General features: G+C 43.2%; 1 protein-coding gene across 2 annotated transcripts in view; it reads right to left on the bottom strand.

The window, feature by feature from the left end:
- Positions 1 to 17,166, bottom strand: part of TTC13 (tetratricopeptide repeat domain 13) — a 289,788-nt gene that overhangs the window by 175,398 nt on the left and 97,224 nt on the right. For both annotated transcript variants that reach the window (XM_082249950.1, XM_082249949.1), the window contains exons 10-11: positions 6,902 to 7,043; positions 5,754 to 5,928 (exon numbers count right to left, since the gene is read on the bottom strand). In XM_082249950.1, the coding sequence (XP_082106076.1) occupies positions 5,754 to 5,928; positions 6,902 to 7,043 (317 nt within the window). The remainder of the gene's footprint in view (positions 1 to 5,753; positions 5,929 to 6,901; positions 7,044 to 17,166) is intronic.

A 17,166-nucleotide genomic window follows, 5' to 3' on the forward strand; every position in this document is an offset into this window, starting at 1 on the left:
TGAACCCAATCAACCTAACAAGTAACAAAGTCCCCATAGAGATGAAAATGGATTAAAAAGAGTCAAGCATTGAAAGGAGCACCACTCAAGATACCCAGGGTAGAAATCAGGGATCCTAGAGTACAGCGAAAACAGTCATAGAAAAAAGCACAAGTGGTGTAATAGCAGAAAGGACAGCTGAATAAAGATTACTGATCATAAGGTTAAAGATCTGAGCTATAAGAAAAAGCCTCTGCATCCAAAATTATTGGGAGATAAGCCTGTAAGGAATCCCAACAGAACAGACAAAACAAACTCCCACTTGTAAAAGTAGAAAGTCACTTTTCATAAATAAGGTGAAGCAGATGAGCCAGAACTTCAGACACTGAGATCTGCTGCTTGAGTGGAAGATAAACTGGTCCCCTTACAGCAGGGGTGGGGAACGTGCGGCCCACAAAATCATTTGGTCTGGCCCCCCATGGAACTGCAGGCAGCAGCACTATTAATTATGTGGAGGACTGTGAAGGATGACCATATTAACTTTTTTCTCATACTGTAATGGCTGATAGTCTTAAGATTCTTTTGTGGAAGGTCCGGGGTTTGAACTCGCCACGAAAATGGTCCCTTGTGTCCTCCTTCCTCAAAAAATACAAACCGCATATAATATATGTTTACAGGAAACACATTAAGTACCCCCCAAAACTCTGGCACTCAGAAAGGCTTGGATAGCATGATCTTTCCATGCCTCACATACCTTCTACTCCAGAGGAGTCTCCATACTTCTGGCCAAGTCTATATCAGCTGAAATCATCCATGTCAGAACAGACCCAGAAGGCCGTTTTGTCCTCAAATCCATTCAGATTGGACAAAGCGTTTTATATTTAGTAACTCTATATATGCCTCCCCCTTTCTCTACTGAACTTTTGACAAAACTTACCTCAATCTAGATCTTCCTAAGGGACACTGGCGATTTTAACACAGTGGTGGATCCTTCCCGGGACCGTTTGCGGGGTGAAGGAAAATCTTTTCAGGGCTTTTTAAATTGGATACAGGTGTATCAATTCATAGAGGTGTGGAAGCATCCAGAAGTTAGGCAGTTTACTTGCCATTCAGATAGCTTCCGCGTGATGTCCCATAGAGATTATGCATTCGCTACTCCTATCATTCTCCCCCTCATTTCTAGTGCCTCTATATTGCCCCGTGGCATATCTAACCATGCACCATTACTGTTGGAATTGGATATCCTTTCCTTCCGTATTCCACCTTTATGGCATCTAAATTCACATTTGCTGGAGGATCAAACGGTTTACAACACTTGCTTACAGGGAGTGGCGCAATACTGGAAACTAAACTCTAACGCAGTTACTCCGGCTAGAGAATGGGAAGCCTTTAAAACCGCATTCCGAGGTACCTTTATGTCCATTAGGGCAGTGGTCCTCAACTCCGGTCCTCAGGGCCCACTAACAGGGCAGATTTTAAGTATTACCTTGGGGAGATGCAGACTAGAGTACTGCAATCACTGAGCAGCAAATTATATCACCTGGGATGTATTTCAGTTATCTTGCAAACCTGGCCTGTTAGTGGGCCCTGTAGGCCAGGGTTGAGGACCACTGCATTAGGGGAGTCCTTAGGATAAATGGGATTTTTTACTTTCCCGTAAAATCCATTTCTCTGAGTCTTGCGTAGCTGCTGCTTTAAATCATAGACGGATGAGTAATAAGCCACTCCCACTAGGAGTGACCAGGTAGAGCCCAAGGCATTGACATGCCCAGGGGGGCAGGGTCCCTGGGTTATTACCCCTAGCCTCACCTTGCATCTTCAGTTTAGTTGCAAGCAGTAAATAATAACCAAAACCCAACTCTTCAGAGAAAAGAGGGGTGGGAGCTACATCCGTCAGTGGACTCCGAGAAATAGATTTTACGGTAAGTAAAAAAATCCCATTTTCGCTTTCGTCCACCGACGGACGTAGCTGCTGCTTTAAATCATAGACGGATGGGACATCCAAAAGCAGTAACCACTGAGGGGTGGGGAAAGGACAAACTTAAAAGAATACTACTTAAAAGAATACTATATAACATAGAGCCCAACAAGCAACAACTGGGGCTCAATTGTAGCAAAACCATAAAGGAGAAGGAAAAGCCTTACAGGGTTTTACTCAAGTAGTAGATAAAAACTGGAGTTCCTCCACCCCAAACCTAGCACATGCCCTGCGTTTAGACAGGCTACATTTCAAGCACTAGAGGCCTCGGAAGCAATAGCATCAAAGACAGAACCAAAGAGAGACCTATTCATAAAAGGGAGAGTACATCATAAAGAGGAGTTGTGCACTGATCTGTAAATTCTCTACCTTGGAGTATACAATATAGGACACATGCAAGTATGCCACTGTTCTATCACCTGAAGGTACAAGCCTCTATCCCAGAGCCTATGAATACTTGCAAAAGATTTGATACCATTATTGTATACCTTCGTTCCTTATGTAGGATCACAGGTCTCTATGATCATTTCACAAGCCACGCCCTCCACAAAGTTAGAATCACTCCCCTAGGCTCACATTGAACCCCTTGATCACCCACAATGTTCACCCCTTCCCTGCCAGCGCCATTATTACAGTAACAGTGCATATTTTTAGCACTGATTACTGTAGTAATGTCACTGGTACCCCAAAAGTGTAAAAAATATCAGTTAGGGGTCCGATCTGTCCGCCGCAATGTCGCAGTCCCAAATAAAAAAAAAAAAAAAAAAAAAAAAAAAAAAAATCGCAGATCGCTGCCATTACTAGTAAAAAAAACCAAAAACAATAAAAATGACAAATCTTTCCCCTATATTGTAGAAGCTATAACTTTTGCGCAAACCAATCAAAATACGCTTATTGCAATTTTATTTACCAAAAATATGTAGCAGAAAACAAATTGGCCTAAAATGTTAAAGTTTTGATTTTTAATTTTATTTTTTGAGAATGTTATATAGCAGAACGTGAAAAATATAGTTTTTTTTCAGAATTGTCGCTTTTTTTGTTTATAGCACAAAAAAAAAAAAAAAAAAAAAAAAAAAAAAAAAAAATCGCACAGGTGATCAAATACCACCAAAATAAACCTCTATTTGTGGGGGAAAAAAAGGACATCAATTTTATTTGGGTACAGCGTCACATGACCGCGCAATTGTCCGTTAAATTAATGCAGTGCCGAATCGCAAAATATGGCCTGGTCATTAAAGGGGAAAACCTTCTGGTCCAGAAGTAGTTACCGTATATACTCGAGTATAAGCCGAGTTTTTCAGCACATTTTTTTGTGCTGAAAACGTCCCCCTCGGCTTATACTCGAGTCAAGGAAAAAAATGTCCTCTCCGACGGGTTTAAGGTTTAAAAATGGCGCCGCCCGTCGCATACATGTTACCGCGCACGCGCCGCCGCCGCTCGTGTTATTTCGGCTATTCCCGGCGCCGCTCGGGAGAGGCCGGGAATAGCCGAAAGTATTCGAGCGGCGGCGGCGCGTGCGCAATGACGTGTCGGCGCTGGGCGGCGCCATTTTTAAAATGAAGGCGCCTCTGGAACAGGTAAGTGAAACAGCTTCACTACCTGCCATGGGCTGCGGGCACACTACGAGGGATGCAGTGCTGCGGGCATGGTCCACATGTACCATGCCCACAGCACTGCATCTCCTGTAGTATGCCCACAACCCCGGATCCTCTAGTACCATGCCAGTACCCTGCAATCTCCTGCACCATGCCAGTACCCTGCAATCTCCTGCACCATGCCAGTCACCCTGCATTCTCCTGTACCATGCCAGTCACCCTGCATTCTCCTGCACCATGCCAGTCACCCTGCATTCTCCTGCACCATGCCAGTACCCTGCATTCTCCTGCACCATGCCAGTACCCTGCATTCTCCTGTACCATGCCAGTACCCTGCATTCTCCTGCACCATGCCAGTACCCTGCATTCTCCTGCACCATGCCAGTACCCTGCATTCTCCTGCACCATGCCAGTACCCTGCATTCTCCTGCACCATGCCAGTACCCTGCATTCTCCTGCACCATGCCAGTACCCTGCATTCTCCTGCACCATGCCAGTCACCCTGCATTCTCCTGCACCATGCCAGTCACCCTGCATTCTCCTGCACCATGCCAGTCACCCTGCATTCTCCTGCACCATGCCAGTCACCCTGCATTCTCCTGCACCATGCCAGTACCCTGCATTCTCCTGCACCATGCCAGTCACCCTGCATTCTCCTGCACCATGCCAGTCACCCTGCATTCTCCTGCACCATGCCAGTCACCCTGCATTCTCCTGCACCATGCCCGCCGCCCTGCATTCTCACCCTAGGCTTATACTCGAGTCAATGATTTTTCCCATCTTTTTGTGGTAAAAGTAGGGGTCTCGGCTTATACTCGGGTCGGCTTATACTCGAGTATATACGGTAACTGATGTAGTTTTAATAAAATGAATAAAATGGTGCATTATAAAGATGGGTCTTATTACACTTATAAGCCATGCTGCGCCTAATCTTGTATTTTTATATAAGTGTATGGCTCAACGACAAAGCCTCCATTTGAAATCTAGCTCCACTCAATGGTCTCTCCTCTGAGGAATAACGTGTACATTTGCATTAATGTTTATAAAAATATATGAATCATATATTTTTCATATATTTTATGAAAATGTTGTGCGATAATGCAAATGTACACATTATTCCTCAGAGGAGAAATGACTGAGTGGAGCTGGATTTCAAATAGAGGCTATATAAATATGACACAAAAACTACTCACAAGAAACAGGGCATCTGAAGAGGGGAGAAGGGAACTCCTTTGCAAGGCATCCAATCCCATCAACAAGCAGGAACTCGTCTCGGGTGCGGTGAGGACCGTCCATTACCTGCAGCCTGTGGAGGCGGTGCAAGTCGACATCACGTCAGTATGCGACGCCGACACGCCCCCACTCACAGGACACCATAGAAAGAAACCCAGCGCTGGGTCCCTCCTCCCACCTATGCATCGCCGGCCCCTGATCCCCTCCTTCCCACCTACGTATCCCTGGCCCAGATAGCCTCTGGGTCAACATCAGGTGAGTGAATTCTGTACTGGGCAGCAGACCCCCTTCCAGTCCGCCCCTGGTAGAGCCACTCATGTCAAAGTGTATAAACAGCTATGGACTCTCCCCACGTGAAGGCACTGGTGTTTGGTGATTGATCCAGTGCTATTACACTGATCGCGTTATATGCGCCTCCATACCAAAAAGAACGATAGGTTTTCTTCACTCTCAGCAATGGAGTTGTATGAAGTAAAAGAAAGGTGAACATGTTCTGCATGAGTAAAGCACAGGTCTACTTTAAAGCCCAACACTGTGAAACCCTTAAATAATCTCTTGTATTGGAGCTGCACCCTCACTGCAGGAGTTTATTGCTTGTTTAGTTTGGGGGAGAGTAAAAGCAGTTTTATTTACCTGATCCTTCTCTCCCGGCATATGGCAATGCCCCATGCTCTGGTGGTGGACTGTGGTCAAGTGTCATTATGCCCAATGCAGGGCTATGGACCCTGTACTGGTCTTGATGACATCAGGTAATAGGAGAGACGATGCAGCGAGGATCAGTCTATCAGTGTAGACGATTGGATAAGAAAATCTACTTTAACAAATCCATTAGACCTAAACGAGCAACTAATTTTCAAGTTTCCTGGATGTGGGCTTTAAGCTTTACATATTTACAGTTTATAAGTGATTAGGAAAAGTGGTGTTAGCTTGTAATAAAGCAGGACACTCAATGCATAACACACATTTACCTCTTAAGTATTTAACCTTTAAATACTCCTGGCTTGCCTTCTGACCGGGTAGTGGATCATTTAACATTACTTTCGTCTGAGCTTTAATTCCTTCATAGAAATGCCCCATAGAGACATGGCTGAGTCCTTTCATGTATTGGCAGACTTCATTATAGGGTTCCAGCTGCAAACATCGCTACAGAAAGGGACAATGACAATAACTGAACAAACTAAGAAACAACATGCACTATATCAACACAATCCCTGTAACATCAAATGTACTTTAACAAGCCAATGTCCAAAGCTTTTGTACTCCCAGAAGACTCTCCAGAGAGAAAAGTACCTATGCATATTACAAAGTTAGATCTGTTTGAATTTTTCCACATCAAGCAACAATTGCTATGCGTTTTATGAATACTTCAATCTTCAAGTAATCATAGACAACATTTCAAGCTTGACTGGGCAACAATCTAAAGTCTATAGTCCTTGTCTGCTTGCATGCTCTGGGTACCCAGTGGAGGGTTGCCTTAATTGTGACCTGCCTCACTGGAGCCAGTAAGTTCACTGAATGATTGTGTTCTCTTCACTCCTCCAAACGAATAAGTGTTAAAATCTTAGGGTTTCTTGTATATGCCCATTTGAAATCTTGTCTGCTGGCCTGCTGTTTTCAGGGCAAAGAATCCATCAATTAGTCAGGTTAGAAATATTGTCCCAATTTCTATTATAAGCCCTCTTATTGGTTGACACAAGCAACCCAGGTTATGGTCTGTAGTTCCCCTCACCCTCCGCCCTACTTTTTATAAAGTCCTTTGATAGTTAAACTCAGTAACTATTTTGGTGCTAGGAGTGTTGGGCACGTGAGCTTGCATGTCTTTGGAACTTTCACAACACAAGTATATGCTTAGTATTTAACGTATACGGGATTGAAGATGATCTACAGAAACACCAGGAAACTGCTCCTATATTGCTGTATGCATATGATGTATATTGGCCATTTTGAAACTTTGCAGTCAAATTCTGTAGCAAGCTTATTTAACATGCTGACTATTGAAGTCAAAAGAGAATAATGGCCAGCATCCCTGTACTATGCATCCTACAAAATAGGCCAAAGACTCATTGTCATCTATAGGAACAAATATCCTATATACAGGTTTAGTGTTAAAACACACCTTAAAGTTTGTTAAAGCTTCTTGTAGACTGCCATGATGGTAAAGCATTATGCCTCTTAGCTGAAGTGTCTGTACATGATTCTGATTCAGCATCAAGGCTTTTTGGAAGTTCTCCATGGCGGCTTCAAAATTACCAAGTTCCCTAAAAAAAAAATAAAAAAATAAAAATTAAAAAAGGAAGAACATAATGCATTAAAAAGAGAACTATATTCAGCACTCTTTACACTGAAATTAGCTATATGCGCTAAATAAACTGTATGCAAAAAAAAAAAATCCGATAACACTGAAGTCAAAGCGTGTATAACAGCCAGGAAACCTGCATTTTCAAAAAAATAAAAAATAAACCAACAAAACCTCCTGCGTTTCTCTCATGATAAGTTTTTAAAGTAGATGGGCACAGACAACACATGATTCTTGGTGCCTAGATTGAATATGTTAAACCCCCTCAAATATAGCAGCCAAGAGAAAAAATAACGTATATAGAGAAATCTAGAACACTACAGAAAAAGCTTTTGAAAAAAAAAAAATAAATAAATAGTTCTACTTTAGAGTCAAATAATATAACAGTGTTATGTACATTGACACAAAGGTTTTGTTGAAAGTCTATTCCACACACAGAGCAAACTCCCCATCTAGTGGCATAGAGAGAAATTATTAAAAAAATAAATAATGTTGTACAATATGCTGCACAGAATGCTTTACATGGGATACTCCAAAAAATTGCATCAATACCAAATGCTCTGGGTAACATCTTTTTCTGCTGAAAATGCCACATTTTCCTTGCAGCGGACATTGTCTCCTGCCTTCAAATTTAAAAACGTTAATAGCAGCAACACACATGAGAAGGTCTCTTCAGTCAGCAATATAGCTAAGGAGAAAAACCCAAAGAACGTGATTATCTCGAGTCTAAGGCGTAAATGATGGGGGTATAAGCTCAACAAACACTGTCGTGAGCTCAACAGACACTGGTTTAGAATATTGGCTTGAAGGTTTTAATTTTTTCTTTTTAAATGCAAAATGTCAAGCATTTGGTAGTAGGAAGTCGGTATCAGAGTTCACTGTTGTACAAAATACTGGAAGGTAGTCCTAAAAAAAGGGCCATGGATAAGAAGTCCATGCTGACCAACCTGTTATGGGTGGCTGGCTTGCAGGAACACTGTGGTGGCTGACTGGTTTGGCGTCACCCTGTTATGGGAGGCTGGCTTGCAGGAACACTGTGGTGGCTGGCTGGCTTGGTGACTGGCGTCACCTTTTTATTGGTGGCTGGCTTCCAGGAACAGTCTGTGGTGCCTGGTTGGCTTGCTTGGTGTCACCCTGTTCTGGGTGGCTGGCTTGCTTGGTTTCACCCGGTTATGGGTGGCTGGCTTGCAGGAACACTGTGGTGGCTGGCTGGATTGGGGTCACCCTGTTATGGGTGGCTGGCTTGCAGGAACACTGTAGTGGGAGGCTGGCTTTCAAGAACAGCCTGTGGTGCCTGGTTGGCTTGCTTAGTGTCACCCTGTTATGGGTGGCTGGCTTTCAGGAACAGTATGTGGTGCCTGGTTGGCTTGCTTAGTGTCACCCTGTTGTGGCTGGCTGGCTTGCAGGAACACTGTGGTGGGTGGCTGGTTTGGTGTCACCCTGTTATGGGTGGCTGGCTTGCAGGAACACCGTGGTGGCTGGCTGGGTTGGTGTTACCCTGTTATGGGTAGCTGGCTTTCAGGAACAGTGTGGTGCCTGGTTGGCTTGCTTGGTGTCACCATGTTATGGGTGGCTGGCTTGCTGGAACACTGTGGTGGGTGGCTGGATTGGTGTCACCCTGTTATGGATGGCTGGCTTGCAGTGGCTGGATTGGTGTCACCCTGTTATGTGTGGCTGGCTTTCAGGAACAGTCTCTGTGGTGCATGTTGGCTTGCTTGGTGTCACCCTGTTATGGGTGGCTGGCTTGCTGGAACACTGTGGTGGGTGATTGGATTGGTGTCACCCTGTTATGGGTGGCTGGCTTACTAGAACACTGTGGTGGGTGGCTGGCTTGCAGGAACACTGTGGTGGGTAACTGGCTTGCAGGAACACTGTGGTGGGTGGGTGGCTGGCTTGCTGGAACACTGTAGTGGGGGGGGCTGGCTTGGGGTCATCCTGTTGTGTGGCAGGCTGGCTTGGTGTCACTCACTCACCCTGGCCTGTTGTGGCGGCTAGCTGGCTTGCTGGAACACTGGTCACGTTGGCGGGTGGCTGGCTTGGTTTAATCTGGGTAGCTGGTTGCTTACTCGCTCGCTGGGTTGGCACCCTGTTGTGGTGGGTGGCTGAGTGGATGGCTGGCAGCATGACCCAACCGCACTGCAGCTGGCTGTAACACAAGGCTATGTGAGGCGGTCTTAAGTGCAGCGCGTGCTGTGAAATGGCGTCACGTACGGGCCACGCAGGCGTGGGAGGTGGTGTTAGAAGGCATAACGCGTGCGTGCAACATACGGAATGACGTCAGGTCATACACAAATGGTTATTCTGTTGAAATTAAACAGTTCGTGAATTTTCAACTTAAATATGTTGTGTACATCATCTTCTGCATACACTGTTGCAAACAGTATGTGGGAAGAACCATGTCATGTTAACGGGATCGTCTTAAGAGATCACCATTATAATATTCAAACAAACAAAACACAAATGTAATGAGAAATTTTGTAGATATTCACCGGGGGGGGAACGAATCCCATTAGGAGTAGAACATATATAGAGGGTAAATTACTTCATTAGGAGGAGGCAATAGTTTCTCTTCTGAGTAAACAAGAAGTATACTGGAACATTAAGATGGATACTAGGATCCCCAAATGTATGAGCTTTAAGTGGATGTCATATTTATAGGAGTAAAAGATCTTTTCCTCTTCGCTTGTGTAGCAATTGTGTATGTTATTTTTTTAATTGGTCACATTTTATCCCCACAAAAGTGGAGTTACTCTTTAATGGAACTTAGATGTGTTGCACATGGTCTTAAAGCACCATTATTTAATACTGGATCATCAAGGAAGTGTCTACTTATAATGAATAAATCTACTTCAGAACAGAGTGCCTACAACCAAGAAGTTCTTTTGGTAGCCCAATCTACATACACTATATTACCATAAGTATTGGGACGCATGCCTTTACATGAAAGTTAATGGCGTCTTAGTCTGTAAGGTTCAATATTGAGTTTGCCCACCCTTTGCAGCTATAACCACTGTGGGAAGGCTGTCCACAAGGTTTAGGAGTGCATCTATGGTAATGCTTGACAAATTCTTCCAGAAGTGCGTTTGTGAGGCCAGGCACTGATGCTGGACACCTGACTGGTGTGTTCCTTTGATGCTATTTGTTCACTAAGGTACTCTAACAAACCTCTGAGGGCTTCACAGAACAGCTGTATTTATACCAAGATTAAAATTACACACAGGTGGACTCCATTTACCAATTAGGCGACTTCTGAAGGCAATTGGTTCCACTAGATTTTAGTTAGGGGAATCAGAGTAAAAGGGGGCTGAATACAAATGTACACCACACTTTTCAGATATTTGCAATACATTTTGAAAACCATTTATCCTTTTTCTTCCACTTAATAATTATGTGCCACTTTGTGTTGGTCTATCACATAAAATCCCAACAAAATATATTAACGTTTGTGGTTGTAACATGACAAAATGTGGGAAATTTCAAGGGGTAGAAGTACTTTTTCAAGACACTGTATATTACAGTGCTTTGCAAAGGTATTCACCCCCCCCCCCCCTTGGCATTTTCTGTTTTTTGTTGCCTCACAACCTGGAATTAACATGAATTGTTTGAGGATTTGCATCATTTAATTTACAGAACGTGCCCACAACTTTGAAGATGTTTTTTTTTCTTTTTATTGTGAAGCAAATGACAAATAGGACAAAATAACGGAAAAAGTCAATGTGCATAACTTAAAGTCAATACTTTGTAGAGCCACCTTTTGCGGCAATCACAGCTCCAAGTCGCTTTGGATAAGTCTATGAGCTTGCCTGCCACATCTTACCACTGGGATTTTTGCCCATTCCTCCTTGCAAAACTGCTCCAGCTCCTTCAAGTTGGATGGTTTGCCCTTGTGAACAGCAATCTTTAAGTCTGACCACAGATTTTGTATTGGATTGAGGTCTGGGCTTTGACTAGGCCATTCCAACACATATTCAGGTTTCCCCTTAAACCACTCAAGTTACACATAGTTTGTGAGGTTGAAAAAAGACATCAGTCCATCCAGTTCAACCTATGATGTGTGTGTTTGCTGTTAACCGTACATTGAATACCCCTGTATGTTGTGGTCTTTAAGGTGCCCATCTAATAGTTTTTTGAAACTATCGATGCTCCCTGCTGATACAACTGCTTGTGGAAGAGAATTCCACATCCTTACTGCTCTAACAGTGAAGAACCCCTTACGTATTTTAAGGTAAACCCTTTTTCCTCTAGTTTTAGTGAGTGGCCACATGACTTATTGTATTCCCTTTCTCTAAAAGTTTGTTCCTTATGCTAGGGTCGCCAGTACAGTACAGTAATCGTCTCTTCTCCAGGGAAAAGAAGTTCAGTGCTTGCAGTCTTTCCACATAGCCAATGCCCTCCATTCCCCTAATTATTTTTGTTGCCCTTCTCTGGACTCTCTCCAGTTCCAGCACATCCTTCCTGAGGACCGGTGCCCAGAACTGGACAGCATACTCCAGATGTGGCCGGACCACAGTCTTGTAGAGTGGGAGAATAATCTCCATTTCTGGAGTAAATCCCCTTTTTTATACATGCCAGTATTCTGTTGGCTTTGCTTGCAGCAGCTTGGCATTGCATGCCACTGCCAAGCCTGTTGTCCACCAGTACCCCCAGGTCCTTTTCCATCTTAGATTCACCCAGAGGTTTCCCCCCTAATGAGTAGCTTGCTTTTGTGTTTCTGACGCCCAAGTGCAATACTTTACATTTTTCAACATTAAACCTCATCTGCCATGTAGTTGCCCACCCGATTATTTTGTTCAGGTCCGCTTGTAAGGTTTCCACATCCTGCATAGAAGATATTGGCATGCTTAGTTTAGCATCATCCGCAAATACTGAGATTGTACTAGATATTCCCTACTCTAGATCATTTATGAATAAATTAAACAGGATTGGTCCCAGGACAGAACCTTGGGGGACTCCACTTTCCACACCCGCCCAATCCGAGTACTCCCCATTTATCACCACCCTCTGGACTCTCCCCTGGAGCCAGTTCTCTATCCAGGTACTGACCCTATGGTCCATACCTTCTTTTCCTTAGTTTTACACCGTTCCCCACAAACGCTTACTGTACAAAGGCCTTTGCAGAGTCCAGATACACCACATCCACAGGCTTACCTTTATCTAGGCGGCAGCTCACTTCATCATAGAAGGTTAATAGATTGGTTTGGCAAGAACGATTTTTCATGAATCCATGCCGATTACTACTAATACCATTTTCATTACTAAAAAGTCTTGTATGTGGTTCCTTAACATCCCCTCCAAAATCTTGCAGACTACTGATGTTAGGCTGACCGGCCTATAGTTAACCGGGATATATCTCGGCCCTTTTTTAAATATTGGTACCACGTTGGCTTTTTTCCAATCAGCTGGCACCATTCCCGTCTGTAGACTATCCTTAAAGATCAAGAATAATGGTCTGGCAATCACCTGGCTGAGCTCTTTAAGAACCCTCGGGTGCAAGCCATCCGGTCCCCGTGATTTATTTATGTTAAGTTTCTCTAGTTTAGTTGTAAGTCTATCTTCTGTTAGCCATGGCGGTACTTCCTGAGGTGTATTATTTATTTTAGCATTACAAGCTGGGTTAGTGTAGCCCCCCCCCCCCGATTCTTTTGTGAAGACTGAAGAGAAGAAATTATTTAACACTTCCGCCTTTTCTCTATCCTCTGTGGCCAAATTTCCTTCGTCTTTTATGGGGCCAATGTGTTCTGGCCTCGCTTTCTTACTGTTTATATACTTAAAGAATTTCTTGGGGTTCTTTTTGCTCTCTTCCGCTATAGGTCTCTCGTGTTCTATTTTACTCGCCTTGATTTAGTCTTTACATTTCTTATTACACTCTTTGTAATGCTTGAATGCTGCCAATGACCCCTCAGCCTTGTATTTTTTGAAGGCCTTTTCTTTAGTATTAATATGCATTTTTATGTCGGAGTTTAGTTTTGCCCTTTTAAATTTATTTCCCTTTGAAATGCACTGGCCAATCCCTTTGTCAATTATGCTCTTGAAGCACTCCCATTTTTCCTCCGTGTTCTTTGTTCCCAGGGTTCTATCCCATTTGATATTTTCTAGCAGAGTGCGCAGTTTTGGGAAATTCGCTCTTTTGAATTTTAGTGTCCTTATATTACCCTTGTGTTTCCTATTACTGTAATTAATACTGAAACTTATTGACCTATGGTCACTGTTTCCCAAGTTGCCCCGTATTTTTTTATATGCGTGAGCAGGTCTGTATTGTTGGTAATCAGTAGTACAAGCATCGCATTGTTTCTTGTCGGTGCGTTCACCATCTAACCCATGAAATTGTCCTGCAAAACATTTAAGAACTGCCGAGACCTTGGCTGAATGCGCGGTTCCTTCTGCCCAGTCTATATCTGGATAATTAAAGTCCCCCATTATAATGACATTCCCATCCTTGCCGCCAATCCTATCTGTAAAAGGAGGTCCGCCTCCCCCTCCTCCCTCTGGTTGGGGGGCCTATAGCATACGCCCAATATTACCTTTCCTATAGTGCCTTCCCTTTTAAGTTCTACCCACAGGGATTCTGCCTCGTCCATAGCTCCATTATTAATATCATCCCTCATAGTTACCTGTACAGTGTTGCTTTAGCAGTGTGTTTGAGGTCATTGTCCTGCTGGAAGGTGAACCTCCGTCCTAGCCTCAAATCACGCACAGAGTGGTACAGGTTTTGCTCAAGAATATCCCTGTATTTAGCACCATCCATCTTTCCCTCAACTCTGACCAGTTTCCCAGTCCTGACTGCTGAAAAACATCCCCACAGCATGATGCTGCCACCACCATGTTTCACTGTGGGGATGGTGTTCTTTGGATGATGTGATTTGTTGGTATGGCGACAGACATAGCGTTTTCTTTGATGGACGAAAAGTTACATTTAGTCTCATCAGATCAGAACACCTTCCTCCATACATTTTGGGAGTCTCCCAAGTGCCTTTTCGCAAACTCAAAATTTGCCATTTTGTTTTTTGCAGAAAGTAATGGCTTTCTTCTGGCCACTCTGCCATAAAGCCCAACTCTATGGAGCGTACGGCTTATTGTCGTCCTACAGTTTACATACCCCAATTCTTAGTACCGCGTATTGCCCCCTTTAACATCAATGACAGATTGAAGCCTTTTGTGGTATTTGTGGATGAGGCTCTTCATCTTCTCAGATAGTCAAGCTGCCCATTTTTCCTGGCAAAAAGCCTCCAGTTCCTGTAAATTTTTGGGCTGTCTTTCATGAACTGCACGTTTGAGATCTCCCCAGAGTGGCTCAATGATATTGAGGTCAGGAGACAGATGGCCACTCCAGAACCGTCACTTTATTCTGCTGTAGCCAATGACAGGTAGACTTGGCCTTGCTTTTAAGATCATGGTCATGTTGGAATGTCCAAGCACGTCCCATGTGCAGCTTCTGGGCTGATTTCCTGTGCCTTTGTAGCGCACACATCCCCAAAACATCAGTCATCCACCTCCATGTTTCATAGTAGGAATGGTATACTTTTCATCATAGGCCTTGTTGACTCCTCTCCAAATGTAGCGTTTATGGTTGTGGCCAAAAAGATACATTTTGGTCTCATCACTCCAAATGACTTTGTGCCAGAAGGTTTGAGGCTTGTCGCTGTGATGTTTGGCGTATTGTAAGCGGGATACTTTGTGGCATTTAAGTAGTAATGGCTTTCTTCTGGCGAATGGTCCATGCAGCCCATCGTTCCTCAAGTGCCTACTTATTGTGCATCTTGAAACATCCACACCACATGTTTTCAGAGAGTCCTGTATTTCACCTGAAGTTATTTGTGGGTTTTTCTGTGCATCCCGAACAATTTTCCTTGCAGTTGTGGCTGAAATTTTAGCTGGTCTACCTGACTGTGGTTTGGTTTCAACAGAACCCCTCATTTTCCAATTCTTGATTAGAGTTTGAACACTGCAGATTGGCATTCTCAATTCATTGGATATCTTTTTATATCCCTTTCCTGTTTTATACAGTTCAACTACCTTTTCCCACAGATCCTTTGACAATTCTTTTGCTTTCCCCATGACTCATAATCCAGAAACGTCAGTGCAGCACTGGATGAAAGATGCAAAGGTCTGTCAGGAGTCCAGGAACTCATTGACCTTTTATAAACACACACATTACACGCAAACTGATCACAGGTGAGGATGGTTACCTTTAATAGCCATTCAAACCTCTTTGTGGCAACTTGTGTACATGTTATCAGGCCAAAATCACCAGGGTATGTAAACTTTTGATCAGGGTCATTTGGGTAGTTTCTGTTGTAATTATGATTTAAAAAGAGTAAATATAGTTGATTGATAATAAAAGGCTTCAGCCAAACACCAACCATGAGTAAAAGAAAAGTGTTTGTGTTATCATTCATAGTCTCTGAAAAATGGCCAAGAAATCAAATTCTGTCATGGTATGTAAACTTATGAGCACAACTGTATGTACAGATACTCCAGTCTGTGGAACTCTGTGGCTCCTCCAGGGTTATCTTAGGTCTCTGTGCTGCCTCTCTGAATAATGCCCTCCTTGCCCGGCCCGTGAGTTTTGGTGGGCGGCCGTTTCTTGGCAGGTTTGCTGTTGTGCCATGTTCTTTCCATTTGGTTATGATAGATTTGATGGTGCTCCTGGGGTTTATAAAAGATTTGGATTTTTTTTATAACCTAACCCTGACTTGTACTTCTGAACAACATTGTCTCTTACTTGTTTGGAGAGTTCCTTGGTCTTCATGGCAGTGTTTGGTTAGTGGTGCCTTGCCTCTTTCTTAGATGTTGCAGCCTCTGGGGCCTTCCAAAAAGGGTGTGCATATGTAATGACAGATCACGTAACACTTGGATTGCACACAGGTGGACATCATTTCACTAATTATTTGACTTCTGAAGGTAATTGGTTGCACCAGAGCTTTTTATGGGCTTCAAAACAAAGGGGGTGAATACATACACATGCCAATTTTCTGTTTTCGATTTCTAAAAAATAGTTCTATGTATATATTTTTCTCATTTCACTTCACCAACTTAGACTATTGTGTTCTGATCCATCACATAAAATTCAGATTAACAAAGCATTGTAATGAACAAAATAGGTAAAAAGTCAAGGTGAATACTTTTGCAAGGCACTGTATATTATAGGTTTGCCTGTCTATTGCATTTTTCATATGGACTAGGAATGGTGAGGTATGCCTTCCTTATTACCACCTTAATAATCTCAGTGTAGCGATAGGACAATTACCATCATTAGCTTTCCCTTTAGCAGTGTATGAGTCTTACACAGCAAATTCAACTCCAACTGCAGGGAATGCCTGAAACCTGACTAAAAGGAGTTTACATTTTACATATTCCACCTCCACCCGTTTTTAGGGTAGAACATGTCTCATGTTCCCACTGATTCCCCTCTCTCCCTGTGACAGCACTAAGAGGAGAGGTTGTCCATACCAGCTGTCACTTTTTGAAAAGAGCAACGCAACATCATTCATTCAAAGAGTTTTGTGAATTAATCAACTACATGTACCAACAGCCTTTGCAGCTGTCAGCTTGTAATTCTCAATTATCTATCAGGGCGGTGTTGAGCACTGGTAGTTTCGTTGAAACTTCCTGCCCATATGACATAGGGGTAAACAGTTTACACTGACAGTCCGCAAGAGTACAGCATGTCACCAGTGATTTGCTGTTTGCTGGTGCAATGCTTTCCTGGCTCCGACAAAAAAATTGAATTTTTGACTTACCGTAAAATCGGTTTCTCTAATGTTCATTGACAGACACAGCTCCTGATTCTTCTTAACCATTGGGTTATACTGCTCCCTACAGGAGTAGGACACTAGACAGGAAAAAGCTTGACTACGTCTATGGGCAGTCCCAGGGGGTATACTCCCACTCTCAGCTATAGGCACTCAGTTTTGTTACAAGCAGTGTCAGAAGAAAGCCAACTACACAGAGGGGTGGGTGCTGTGTCCATCAATGAACATCAGAGAAATGGATTTTACGGTACGTCAAAAATCCAATTTTCTTTTTCGTTCATTGACGGAGAAACAGCTCCTGGTTCTTATTTATTTTTATTTTATTTCAGGTAC

The sequence above is a fragment of the Pelophylax lessonae genome (genome assembly GCF_965119305.1).
Source record: "Pelophylax lessonae genome assembly, chromosome: 3".
Lineage (NCBI taxonomy): Eukaryota > Metazoa > Chordata > Amphibia > Anura > Ranidae > Pelophylax > Pelophylax lessonae.